The sequence below is a fragment of the Malaclemys terrapin genome, chromosome 13 (genome assembly GCF_027887155.1).
Source record: "Malaclemys terrapin pileata isolate rMalTer1 chromosome 13, rMalTer1.hap1, whole genome shotgun sequence".
NCBI lineage: Eukaryota > Metazoa > Chordata > Testudines > Emydidae > Malaclemys > Malaclemys terrapin.
The window spans coordinates 39,040,851-39,053,206 of record NC_071517.1 but is presented as its reverse complement, the minus strand read 5'-3'; the positions used below and the strand labels follow the sequence as shown (position 1 = coordinate 39,053,206).

The following is a 12,356-nucleotide window of genomic DNA, read 5'->3' as shown; positions in this document are numbered from 1 at the left end:
TTACAATTCTTGATGTCTGATTTGTGTCCATTTATTCTTTTGCGTAGAGACTGTCCGGTTTGGCCAGTGTACATGGCAGAGGGGCCTTGCTGGCACATGATGGCATTTATCACGTTGGTAGATGTGCAGGTGAATGAGCCCCTGATGGTGTGGCTGATGTGGTTAGGTCCTATGATGGTGTCCCTTGAATAGATATGCAGACAGAGTTGTCAACTTGGTTTGTTGCAGTGATTGGTTCCTGGGTTAGTGTCTTTGTTGTGTAGTGTGTAGTGTGTAGTTGCTAGTGAGTATTTGCTTCAGGTTGGGGGGCTGTCTGTAAGCGAGGACTGGAATTAATTTGCAAACTGGTCACCATCAAATTAGGCCTGAATAAAGACTGGGAGTGGATGGGTCACTACAAAAAGTAATCTTTCCCTTTGCTGATACTCACACTTTCTTGTCAACTGTTGGAAATGGGTGATGTCCACCTTGATTGCATTGGCCTTGTTAGCACTACAAAAGTAATTTTCCTCCTTTGATGTTCACCCCTTCTTGTCAACTGTTGAGAATAGGCCACTTCCACTTTAATTTAAATGGCCTCATTAGCATTGACCCCTCCACTTGGTAAGGCAATTCCCATCTTTTCATGTACTGTAATATTTATACTGCGTACTGTATTTTTCACTCCATGCATCTGATGAAGTGGGGTTTAGCCCACGAAAGCTTATGCTCAAATAAATTTGTTAGCCCTGGTCTACACTGGGGGGGGGGGGAGGGAGCAGGAGAAATCAATCTAAGTTACGCAACTTCAGCTACGTGAATAACGTAGCTGAAGTCGACGTACTTAGATCTACTCACCACGGTGTCTTCACTACGGTGAGTCAACTGCTGTCTCTCACGGCGGTGGAGTACAGGAATCAATGGGAGAGCACTCAGGGGTCGATTTATCGCGTCTAGACTAGACGCGATAAATCGATCCCCGCAGGATCAATCACTGCCCGCCGATTCAGCGGGTAGTGTAGACATACCCTTAGTCTCTAAGGTGCCACAAGGACTCCTCATTGATTAAACATGGTGTACGTCAAGTCCTCAGCTTCTGGCTCCTCTTTCTTTTCTGCAATATGGTGAACCTCTTTCTCGTGACCCACATTTTCCCTTCCATGTGTCTGTTTTCTATCATACACTTTTACAAGATGACTTCACTTCTGGCAAACCCAGCACTCCATATCCTTTTATGGGCAGGAGATATTATCATGTTTCTCCCCACATCTAAAACAACTTTGTGTGTTCTTAAGGAGGTACCTCTGTTTACTTAAAGATTAATTTGCTTTGTGTAGAATGCTGGACAATTTGTACATGGTGCCCACAACTCTTTGACAATCTAAGTGCTGCCTGGTGCTTCCTTGTAAATCCAAATCATGCTGTGCAGCTACTTCCATGCTTTGTGCTATTCCCAAACCGTTCTTAACATCTAAGATGGACTCTGCCAACGGACGTCTCTGAATTCTTTTCTCAATGAAACCACAGACAAGTCTATCCTGCAGCACGGCAGTTAACATAGCTCCAAAACCACAGTACTCTGATAAACGACACAGGTTTGCTACAAAAACTGCCACCGATGTTCCACATTGGCAGGAGAAACTTACATTTAAAATGCTGCACAATCTCTGATGGCATGTGATTATATGGCACATGACAACTTTAACCACCTTATCAAAGGATTTGGCACTGGGCTTTTCCGGGGCCACCAAACTATAGGTTTTTGCTCCACAAATGCTCAATAAAATGGTTATCATCCTCTATATCATTTGTGATGAAGTACTAAGAGAGTCTGTCTCTGAGTACTGAATCCAGTCCTCCTGGTATACATTATACTCTTTCATTTTTTCCACATGCAACCATTTTTTTCTTTACAATAAAAAAAAGGTGTTCATTTATTCACACAGTATATAGAACTTGCTGCCTGTTTTCATTTTATCCTCATTGCCTATGTAGAATTCAATATCATTGACATGTAGGGCTAGAAGGGGTCTCGAGAAGTCATCAAGTCCAGCCCCCTTACGCTGACGCAGGACCAAGTAAATCTAGACTGTCCCTGACTGGTTCATCCAGCCTGCTCTTAAAAAACCCTCCACTGACAGAGATTCCACAGCCTCCCTTGGAAGCCTGTTCTGGAGTTTAACTATCCTTGCAGTCAGAAACCTTTTCCTAATATCAAACCTCAATCTCCCTTGCTGCAGATTAAGCCCATTACTCCTTGTCCTGCCTTCAGTGGACATGGGGACCCAAAAGAGATTAGAACTGGAAAAGGGGATCTTTTATTCTGTTACACATTCACAGTGACAACTAACCGAGCCTCCATCTTGAGAAACTTCTTCACGTGCCCCACAACTCCCTGGAGCACCCTTAAGGCGTCTCACAGTAAATAGCTACCGCCCATTGGCCACCCGGAGGTAATAAGCATAACAAACATGCCTCCAACATTATAAAATCAGAAATCAAGGGGAAAATCTCCTGCATTCCTTGCCCCCTTCACATCACTGACAACACTGCTGCTAACACGCTCCAACATTCTGTAAGGCTTCCACTTCCATCGCTGAGGTCCTAGTACTGCAGCACAGTTAAGCAAAGGTTTAACAAGTGCTTAAGTCCCATTGGAGACACGTTTCCATGAATATCAGCCATAAAGAAAGTGTATTCAATCGTTTTATTGAAAATATAAACTTTTATATGCTGGGCTGTATATTTATCTCATTTAACACTGATTCATTTTAGCTTCAGGCTCTGCACCTCACATCTCTGTTGAGGGTCACCAGGATGGAGGGATCCGAGTGGTGTGTCAGTTGGATGGACGGTACCCGGAGCCCGAGGTGCTGTGGAGAAATCTCAAAGGGCAGCCTTTGTCTTCATCAACTGAAGCCAAATCTGAAGAGGAACATGGTCTCTTTGAAATAAAAAATTCTATCATTATAACAGAAAATTCAAACAAGAATTTGTCCTGTGCTATAAGGAACCAAGAAAAAGAATCAATAACATTTTATATATCAGGTCAGTTACCACCAAAACCACACACTGTAATATCCAAAAGGAAGAAATCAGATTGTTAAATAATAACAAAAGTTAAAATATTTCCTCACAAAAAGCTACATTAAGATAAAGTTTAGGTTGAGAGCAAACTTTAGGATAAAATGCATTCCAGGGATATTGTAGTTACCTCAAAACAAGCGTTTTAAACCCAGTAGATTCAGGGTTAAGCTTCAATATAAAAGAAATCCAAACATGTTAATGCATAGAAATGCCCTGTAGTAACACTATATATGTATATTATTGTGATTCAAACATGATGGTTAGCGTTTGTAGTCCCATATTACATTAAATGGATATTTAAAGTCACATTAGATTTTCATTCTCATACAGTCACCAAAGGGCAGTGGTAAGGTATATTGGGGGCCCTACTGATTGGTTGGACTTTCTGTCTCCTAGTGGACTGGTTAATCAAGGTCTAGGCTTCTTGCCCCAGTGAATATGCAGAGGGAGACGTGATATGCTGTGATCTCTTCAACACAGAAGAAATTTGTGGAGTCTGTGCTCATGGCAGGTCAGAAGCAAGGCAGGGCCATGAAAGTCTGGAGCCCCGGGAATGATCCTTTAAGTGTGTCACTCACTAAAAAGCTCCATGTTTTAATGTAGAGTTTGATTTCTCACCCTTTAGCAAACTTCACAGGGAAAGGGGTTGCCATAACAACAAAACCCTGTGGGCCTGATCCAAAGCTGGTTAAAGACATCAATAGGATTTGGACAAGTTCCTATGCCAGGAATTCCTGTGCTGAAGTGAAGAGTATTTGGATATTTATCTGCTCTCCCGTAATTATTGATTTCCTCTCTTAAAGCCTCAGGTTTTCTTTTACTATGAAATTCCCTGGTGTAACAAAAGTTTAAATTTTACTTATGTGTAAGGTTTCTGTTGGGAAATTTAATGATTAACTATAATTTCTCTTCCTACGTGTTTTAACTGTAGTATTAATTTCATAAAAAGAAGGAAGCACGTTTCCCTGAATTGGCTCCTGGGTTGGGTGATGGGGTCAGAAGCCCTGGTTATCCAACAACATTAAGAACGTGTGTAAAGGAAGCAGAATTAAAATATAAACAAACCCACTACTAATTATATATATAATTATTCACACACATAGCCGCGTGCGCACACACACTGATATCAGAACAATGTGTTATTCCCTAACCCCGTTCTCAGAAATCATGGAGCCATTTTGGCTAAAACTTTTCAAAAAAAAATTCAGCCTGAGGCAGACAACCAGCATGGGAATTTTCTCCCCAAATGGTAAAGTTTGGGAAAGTAATGAGCAAATGAAAAGAAGGCCCTATAATGGGACGTGTCGAACAACTTTAATAACAAGTGATGTGACTAGCTCCACCTAGAGAGAGAGAGAGAGGAGGGGATGAGGTGTTGGGTGGTAGTACTTTTGACAGTATTTAATACATCATTTGGTACTACCAAAAGAGTGTGAGCAGAACCTCTTTTTAAAATTGGTTTCTGCCAGCTTTTATATTGCAGGGAGGAAATTTTTCTACACGTATTTCACACAAATCCTGATGTGACACATTTTCCTACAATAAAAGTGTACTGTTTGTTATTACTATTTCCAAACTAATGTGGGCTTTGTGTTTCAGATTCTTTTTTCCCAAGAGTATCTCCCTGGATGGTGGGTTGGAGTGTGACTTTGGTGATTTTGTTGGTGTTCGTCAATCTTACTCTTTTTCTGTTCAAATTAAAAGGTAAAGCTGTAAAGGGGAAAATACAGTGTAATCAGAATGAGGTTTTCTCCTTCGAAAAGACAGTTTAGACTTTTCTACGTGAGAAAGTTATACCAGCTTAAGGTGTGAATTTAAATTGATTTTGTAAAGCCAGAGCAAGCTCCTACATGGACACGTCAGTTTAAGAAGAGCTTACTTCAGTTTAGTTTAAAACTTTTCCTATTCATCTTAAGATAAGCCTAAAACCAGGTTTGCACTAGTTTAACTAGATTTTCAGTGGGGTCTGAGGGAGTTAGGGTCTCAACTCCCATTGGAATTCAATATGCTTTGGCTCTTAACTCCCCTAGGCTCCTATGAAAATCCTGCCTTATGGGGTTTTTGATTGCCTGTGTGCTGTTTGTGACCATCTCTGTTCTAGGACAGGTCTATGTGTGTAAATAATCAAATTACACTTAGAAGGTACCCAGCCTCTGTGTCACTGATTTCTCTTCCACTGGGAACTCAACATGCAAGTCCCTGGAGAGCTGCAATGGCTTGGTAGACGGGCAACTTTATTATTACTTGAGGACTCATAATGAAAAGATCCTTTTAAATCTGGAGTCACTGAAAAAGGCTCTAAATAATTGTATTTATGTTTTCTTTTTTTAGGGAAACATCTCAACACTATCAGTAAGTTCCATTTTTGCTCCTGGTAGAACCAATGTTATGTTATGAAAGATTTTTGAATGACTGTGACCATGTCAACTTGAAAATCATAAGCAATACAACCAATACTAATTGCCTAACTTGTTATGTCGGTAATGGGTAGGAAGCCAGTACTGTACATGTATCTTGAGTGAGGCATTTTCTTTCTGTTTATTATTTAGGTAAACTTCAAACAGAGCTAGGTAAGGGCACTTTTTTGTTTTGATTTTTTTCTCACACTGATGCAACCTTTTCTATGATAATGAATCCTATTGATACTGCATTTGTCTGGCTTAATTCTCATCCCCATCTATGTGTTTGCTTCCAGAGTGGAGGAGATCCCTGGGTGATGCAGGTAATTAAAAATCATATTTAATCAATGGGGGGATCATGCTCCCTTTCGCTGTGCAAATAAACAAGGAGAAAACTATACTATTTCCCAGGTGGAAGAAGGGAGGATGCTGAGGTTCAAAGGAGGGAGAGGAATGGACCATCCTCACATGTCCTCCTTACACATTGCTCCTATAACTCTGGAAACGTCCCTGCTCCGAGTGGCTGAGCAGTTATTGTTTCTTAGGATCCCGCCCTAGTGTCAGGTAGAGGAACAAGAGCGCTGACCAGACACACGAGTTCAAACCAAGGAGTCCCTGTGATCAGTGTTCAGCTTGTGCTTCTTTTCTCTTCTCTCCATCCACAGTGATCTCCCCTTTCTGCTCTCTCCATCAGATCCCAACTTCCTGCTGTTTTTAACCATCTTATCCATGTTCTCCTCCATGCATTCATTTCTATCAAACCCTCTTTCTTCTCTCTCCACCTCTAATTCTCCTCTCTTGTAGAAGCCCCTTTCTCATAAATACAAATCTTTGTTAGAAATGAAATCTAGAGTGATAATTCTCTTGGTCTGGCCTGATGACTAGCTACAGAATTTTAATTAGGGAATCTATTGAATCATGTCATTATTGACATGACAGATCTCAGCTATGTGGCAGGATGGAGCAGGTGTCAGGGTGGCATCAACAAGAGACATCCAAGCTCCAGGATTTTAAATACAAGGAAGGGAGGGCACGTCAGAGAAAAGATAGTTGTGACTATGTGAATGATGTGAGGGGAAATCCACTAGGGCTTCCCTGATTCCAGGGTCTCTAATCCCCACTCTGGGGATAGATGAGTGCACAAGGGGAAAGATTATGAGTCTCAGGACTGGGTCAGTAAATCTTTATGCTCTGTCACTGACCTGTCTCTGACTGGGGAGTGAAACTCAGAAGTGAATGCTGAGATCTCAGAGCTGCTTCCCATTCAGAGCCGGGTAAATCTTGGAGGAATATTTCCTGGTTCACTCTCCAGCTGGGACCGATTCTGTCACTGATATGATGAAACACTCCCCCAGGGCGGACCTGTGCCCCTAACACTCTGATTCTCTCCCCCCCAGCGAATGTGACTCTGGATCCAGACACGGCTCATCCAGAACTTGTCCTGTCTGAGGATCGGAAAAGTGTGAGATGGGCAGACACACGGCAGGATCTGCCCGACAACAATCCTGAGAGATTTGACACTGAGTGCTGTGTGCTGGGCTGTGAGGGGTTCACCTCAGGGAGACATTACTGGGAGGTGGGGGTGGGAGTTGGGCTACTCTGGGCTGTGGGGGTGGCCATGGATTCTGTGAGGAGGAAGGAAGGGATCAGCCTTAGCCCTGAGGAGGGGATCTGGGCTATGGATCAGAGGCAGGGCCAGTACCAGGCTCTCACCACCCCTGCGACCCCCCTGCTCCTGAGCCGGGCCCCCAGCAGGATCCGGGTTTGTCTGGACTGTGACCGGGGGCAGGTGACATTTATCGATGCTGGTGACAAGGCCCCGATCTTCACTTTCCCGCCAGGCTCTGTCCCTGGGGAGAGAATCCGCCCTTGGCTCTGGCTGGGGATGGAAAGCCAGCTCAAACTGTGTCCCTGAGAGACGGGGGGTATATCCCACTGGGGACCCTGAAATCAGCCTCTCTAGTCTCACACACCCCAGTCTCTATGATCTTGGCATCATCCAGTCCACCCAGTCCTATGGCCTCTTAATTCTATGTCCCCTGGAAACTCCTCCCCCCTCCCTCCCTGCAGAACAAAGATTTATAAAACGTCACTGAAGGTGAGACTGTCACTCATTCATTTCATATGTTACTTCCTTGACTTTGTTGCCATTTCAGTGTCATTAAAAAAACTGTTCCCAAAACCTGTGGGTCTGTTTTCCATTGGGGTGGGTTTGAAGCTGTTTCTTGGCTCCTTTTCGCTCTGACAGGTGTTCACGGTAAATAAAGCATAAAAGACAATTCTGATTTGTCCCTTTATAGTTTTCCAGCTGCAATTGTTGGGGGGCAGAGTCGTGGGATTTGCTTCCCTACTTGGTTGTGTCCCCCCAGCACCAGCAGCCAATATACTGGCATGTCCCTCTCATGAGAGCTGGGGGTTTGCTGTGATATGCTGCTATCCAGCCTGTGCTCTGTCCGTTGTGCTGTCTATAGCCATGTCAATCAGGAATTCCTCAGCTGGGCTCTGTGGAGAGGGAGCTGAATACATGGTGCTGACTCTCTTCTTTGTTTCCAGAGGCGTTGAATTTGTTCAGAGGTGGCTAAAGAGATATGAACTGTGCTGTTCACATTTCTTCTGCCCATCAGCAATTGCTGTGGTGTCCAGGGCAGTGTTCATGGGACAGGACCTGCTCCGAAGACAGTCTCCAGGGGTTTGTTTATACTAGGGTGCAGGTTTCTGTCTCTCATTGTACAATCTGTGTGTAGAGAAGGCAAGTGGTTGTTTCACCTCAGGGTCACTGGTCAAGAAAAATTCTGTGGGTTGGGGGATGTTTGGGAGGGTTATCGATAGCCTTGATTAGCTAAACTGAGGTGAAAGCATCACTTGCCTCACCTACACTAGGACTGTATAATGACATCACTGTCTTGTGTTTGCTGACTTAGGTGCCTAGTCTCCCTATACAATGAATGGAGACAGACAGGGGCCTTAAAATGCCATCCACAAAGCCGGCATGCTAGGTGCGGAGCCATCTAAACTAGCCAATGGGAGATGCTAACAACAGGGGTGTTTCCTAAGCTCTGCCCCTCTCTTGAAGATAAGTGCCTAAGTCTGCATTGCTGTGAGACACCTACCTCTGCTTAGCAATCCACGAATGGGAACCCACCTCCTGAGGCATTTCTTCTAGGAATGAGTTAGGCCCCTGCTGACCTGCACACAACATGTGGGTGGAGGGAGCGGTGGGGGTTCTTTTGGTGCTGCTAGGCCAGTGGGTCTCAAACTTTTGTACTGGTGACCCCTTTCACATACCAAGCCTCTGAGTGCAACCCCTCCTTATACATTAAAAATACTTTTTTATATATTTAATGCCATTATAAATGCTGGAGGCAAAGTGGGGTTTGGGGTGGAGGCTGACAGCTCGCGACCCCCCCTTGTAATAACCTTGCGACCCCCTGAGGGGTCCCAACCCCCCTTTGAGAACCGCTGTGCTAGGCACTTCATAACTTTAAGCCAGTGATAGCACACTTGCCTGGGATGTGAGGGACCCAGGTTCAATGCCCCCTGCCTTTGCTACAGGGGGAGAAAGGACTTGAACTGGGGTTACTCCATTTTTAGGTGGGTGCTGCAACCACTGAGCTATGGTACAGTCTGAGGGTGGGATTCTTCAGTCTCTCCTATTGCAGTTGGTTCACTGTGAGTAGATAATGGAGTGATTGGAGCTGAGGAACTCTGTTCCCATCACTCTGTCATTATTTATCCCCAGTGGAACACCTTTAACAGGAGAGGCTGAAGGATCCCAACATCAGACTACCTGGAGCTCAGTGGTTGTGACACACTGTACCTCAGAGTAGCACCCTGGAAACCCCATATTCACCACTGTTGTATAATTATGATACGTTTTGTACAATGCATGCCTTGTGGGGTATCATTTTAAAAGTCTTGATATGCTGAATATTAATATCCTGTTGGATTGTATGTGCTGTCATTGTATGGGAAGTTATGAAGTATTGCTGTATGTGTTACTGAAATATGTTGTGAGGTTCGGAACACCACAACCAGCCTTTCATTTACAACAGTGGAGTAGCCAGACAGCAGTTAATGGCTCTCCAAAACCCATCAAGGAAAAAATCCACTATCCAGAGAATATATACGATGGAGACTGACTGACCCCCACATCACAACATAGATCTTTCCAGAAAGCAGGAAGAAACTATAAAAGAGGAAGTGACATCATCACTTGGCTTTTCTCCTCCCCGCCCCCCAACTCAACACCTGGTGGAAGGTCTGAAGGGCAAAGACTTTGAATGGGGGAAGGGGGTCCCGGGCTTGAAGGCAATTCCAGCCTGTGTAGTGAGGATCTGTAGCCTGCTTGTACCATCTGTCAGGGTGGGACACTGCTTGACTGAAATCCTGTTTAGTTTGTAGAACTCAGACTGCAAATTTATTTTTATTTCTTGAGAAACCAACTTTGATCTCTACACTTGCTACTTATAATCCTTTAAAAATAATCTTTCTGTAGCTAATAAATCTCTTTTATATTTTACCTAAAACAGTGTGTTTTGGTTGAAGTGCTTAGGAAATCTCAGGTCAGTTTACAAAGGCTGGTGTGTGTGTCCTCTCCACATCGAGGGGGGGCGGACTGGGTGAAATGAACTGACACTGTCCAGGCTTCTCTGCAAGATGGTAAAGTTCTGGGGTGCAAGGCTGAGGAGTTGGGGGGAATCGGCTGGAGCCTCTATTGTTGGTTCATGAGTTGCTAGCAAAAGCATTCATGTAACTCAGTGGGGTGGGTCCCTGCCTGTGGATGGCTGAGTAAGTGCAGCACCTGCCAGAGGTTTGTAGCTTGTCAGCATCACAGTGTGAGAGGCAGCTCAGGTTAGTGGGACAGAGGGCTCAGCAGTCCCACAGTCTGGGGACCCCGTCACAGTGATTAACACGCCCATCTGAGCGGTGGGAGACACACAGTTCAAATACTTCCTGGTAGAGACAGGGGACTGAACTTGGGTTCTCCACATTCCAGCTCAGTGCTTTAACCACTGGGCTAGAAGTTATAAGGTGGGCACCAACACCTCTTCCATTGAACAGCTGTTTGAATGGGACCCAATCTGGGAGGCATGCTGGGAGGATCAGGCCTCACATGCAAGATCAGCAGCTGAATGTTGATCTTCCCCTGATCCATAACTCACTTTGGGACTTAGGTGGGAGATAGGCACCTCACACTCCTAGAATGGGGAAGCAGTCCAGAGGCAGAAACAGGTGTAAGGGAACTTGTACCCTGAAAACAAGACGTGCATCTCCCCCTTTCTGAACCCGAGTACCTGCACCCTGTCTCCGATTTCACCCATCTGCCCCACTCCTTCCCCTCCCTCGTGCCCCCCAACCCCTGTTTCACTCTCCTCTGGATACCTTTTGGCTTCTGCCCATCCCACTTGTGACGGGTTGGATCACAGAAAACCCCTTGGGGCTGCCAACTGATGTGCCAAAACTATTTGTGCCCCTGCTTTCCGGCCCCATCAGCTTAGGACTTCAGTGCAAACAACACATGTAGAACATCCTGAATGGAGCGTGGGCTGACTGGGGCATTTCGACCCTGTTGAAGGACATCACGCAGGGGGCTGAAGTGAATGATTGATAAGGGAGTGAATGTGGGATAATGTTCAGTTGACACCATTCTGCAGTCTCCTCCTAAAGTATTAATAGGTAAAAATTAGTATCTACACGCCCACTGGGAATGCTTTTAAGACATGTGACTTCTTTGAGGAAAAAGAGTATAAAAATCAAGCAAATTAAATTACTGTTGGGGGACTCCTTAATTAGGGTGACCAGACAGCAAATGTGAAAAATCAGGACAGGGGGTTGGGGGGTAATAGGAACCTATATAAGAAAAAGGTCCAAAAATTGGGACTATCCCTATAAATTCGGGACAGTTGGTCACCCTATCCTTAATTAACGCTTAAAGAAGCAACGCTGATAGACAGAGTAGCCAAAACTCTGCTCCGTGGGCTCGGGTAGGACTGTGAGCCAGAGGGGTCTCCAGGCAGCCAAGGCCTTGCCTCGAGGGAATCCGAGACAGACCAGAGGGCTGAGGAGACCAGACCTGGAGAGAAGAAGTTGTCCATAGAATTGGTAGCCACCATCTCTGTTTGCCAAGCAGGGACTGTGTGGGGCTAGCACAGGGCCTGTTTGTGTATGTTTGTGAAAGAGATGCTTGCTAAGAGGAATGTATAGCTCTTAATGTATAGTTCTTTAATGTCTAACAGAGGAGTTACGTGCTTAATGTAACCCTTTACCACTTCTGTAATTCCTTCTCAAATAAACTGCAGGGTACACAAGATAATTACTGTGTGTGGACCTTTTTCCACTGGTGTGATCTGCTCCACTAGGAGCCATTAAAGATCCATTCAGGGGTAGTAGCCCCCTGGTGCCAACACTCTCCAGCTGAAGTCACTGTGAATTACAACTGTTCAATACCTCTCACTGTGGGGCCCCCGCGACTTGACTGAGTGGGAAATAATATTGGTGCATTTGTTTTTTTCTCTAACATTTGAAGGAAAATATCTGTTTGTTAAAGATTCAATCACCTACCATCTTCAACGAGAAGCTTACAAAGCTCCCAATACACATGGGAATCACCCAACCAGCCCCCCAGCAAAAAGAAGGGAGCTGTGACTAAACTGTCCTGATATTGCTAAAGGAAAAAAAAAAGACAGAATTGGTTTTTTTTATTTAAATAAAACTCCCCCCCCCTCAAATGGTTGAAGTTTGTTTTCCCCTGCAGATTTTGTCCCATTTTCTCACTACTAATATTCAAATGTCAATATAAAATCTCACATGGTCGGGGGTTTCCTACCATTTCAATCTGCAGCAACTTCCCTGTATTTGGAAAAGAAACTCGTGCCCCAAGTTATTAGCCCT

The 12,356-nt window shown here is 44.6% G+C and overlaps 1 protein-coding gene across 1 annotated transcript in view; it reads left to right on the top strand.

Annotated features, from left to right (window-relative positions):
• Nucleotides 1-8,148, top strand: part of LOC128847371 (butyrophilin subfamily 1 member A1-like) — a 35,502-nt gene extending 27,354 nt beyond the window's left edge. The window contains exons 2-7 of the mRNA XM_054046760.1: nt 2,755-3,027; nt 4,666-4,770; nt 5,398-5,418; nt 5,616-5,636; nt 5,762-5,788; nt 6,863-8,148. Coding sequence (XP_053902735.1) covers nt 2,755-3,027; nt 4,666-4,770; nt 5,398-5,418; nt 5,616-5,636; nt 5,762-5,788; nt 6,863-7,380 — 965 coding nt within the window. The 3' untranslated portion in view covers nt 7,381-8,148. The remainder of the gene's footprint in view (nt 1-2,754; nt 3,028-4,665; nt 4,771-5,397; nt 5,419-5,615; nt 5,637-5,761; nt 5,789-6,862) is intronic.
• The last annotated feature ends 4,208 nt before the right edge of the window (nt 8,149-12,356 follow it).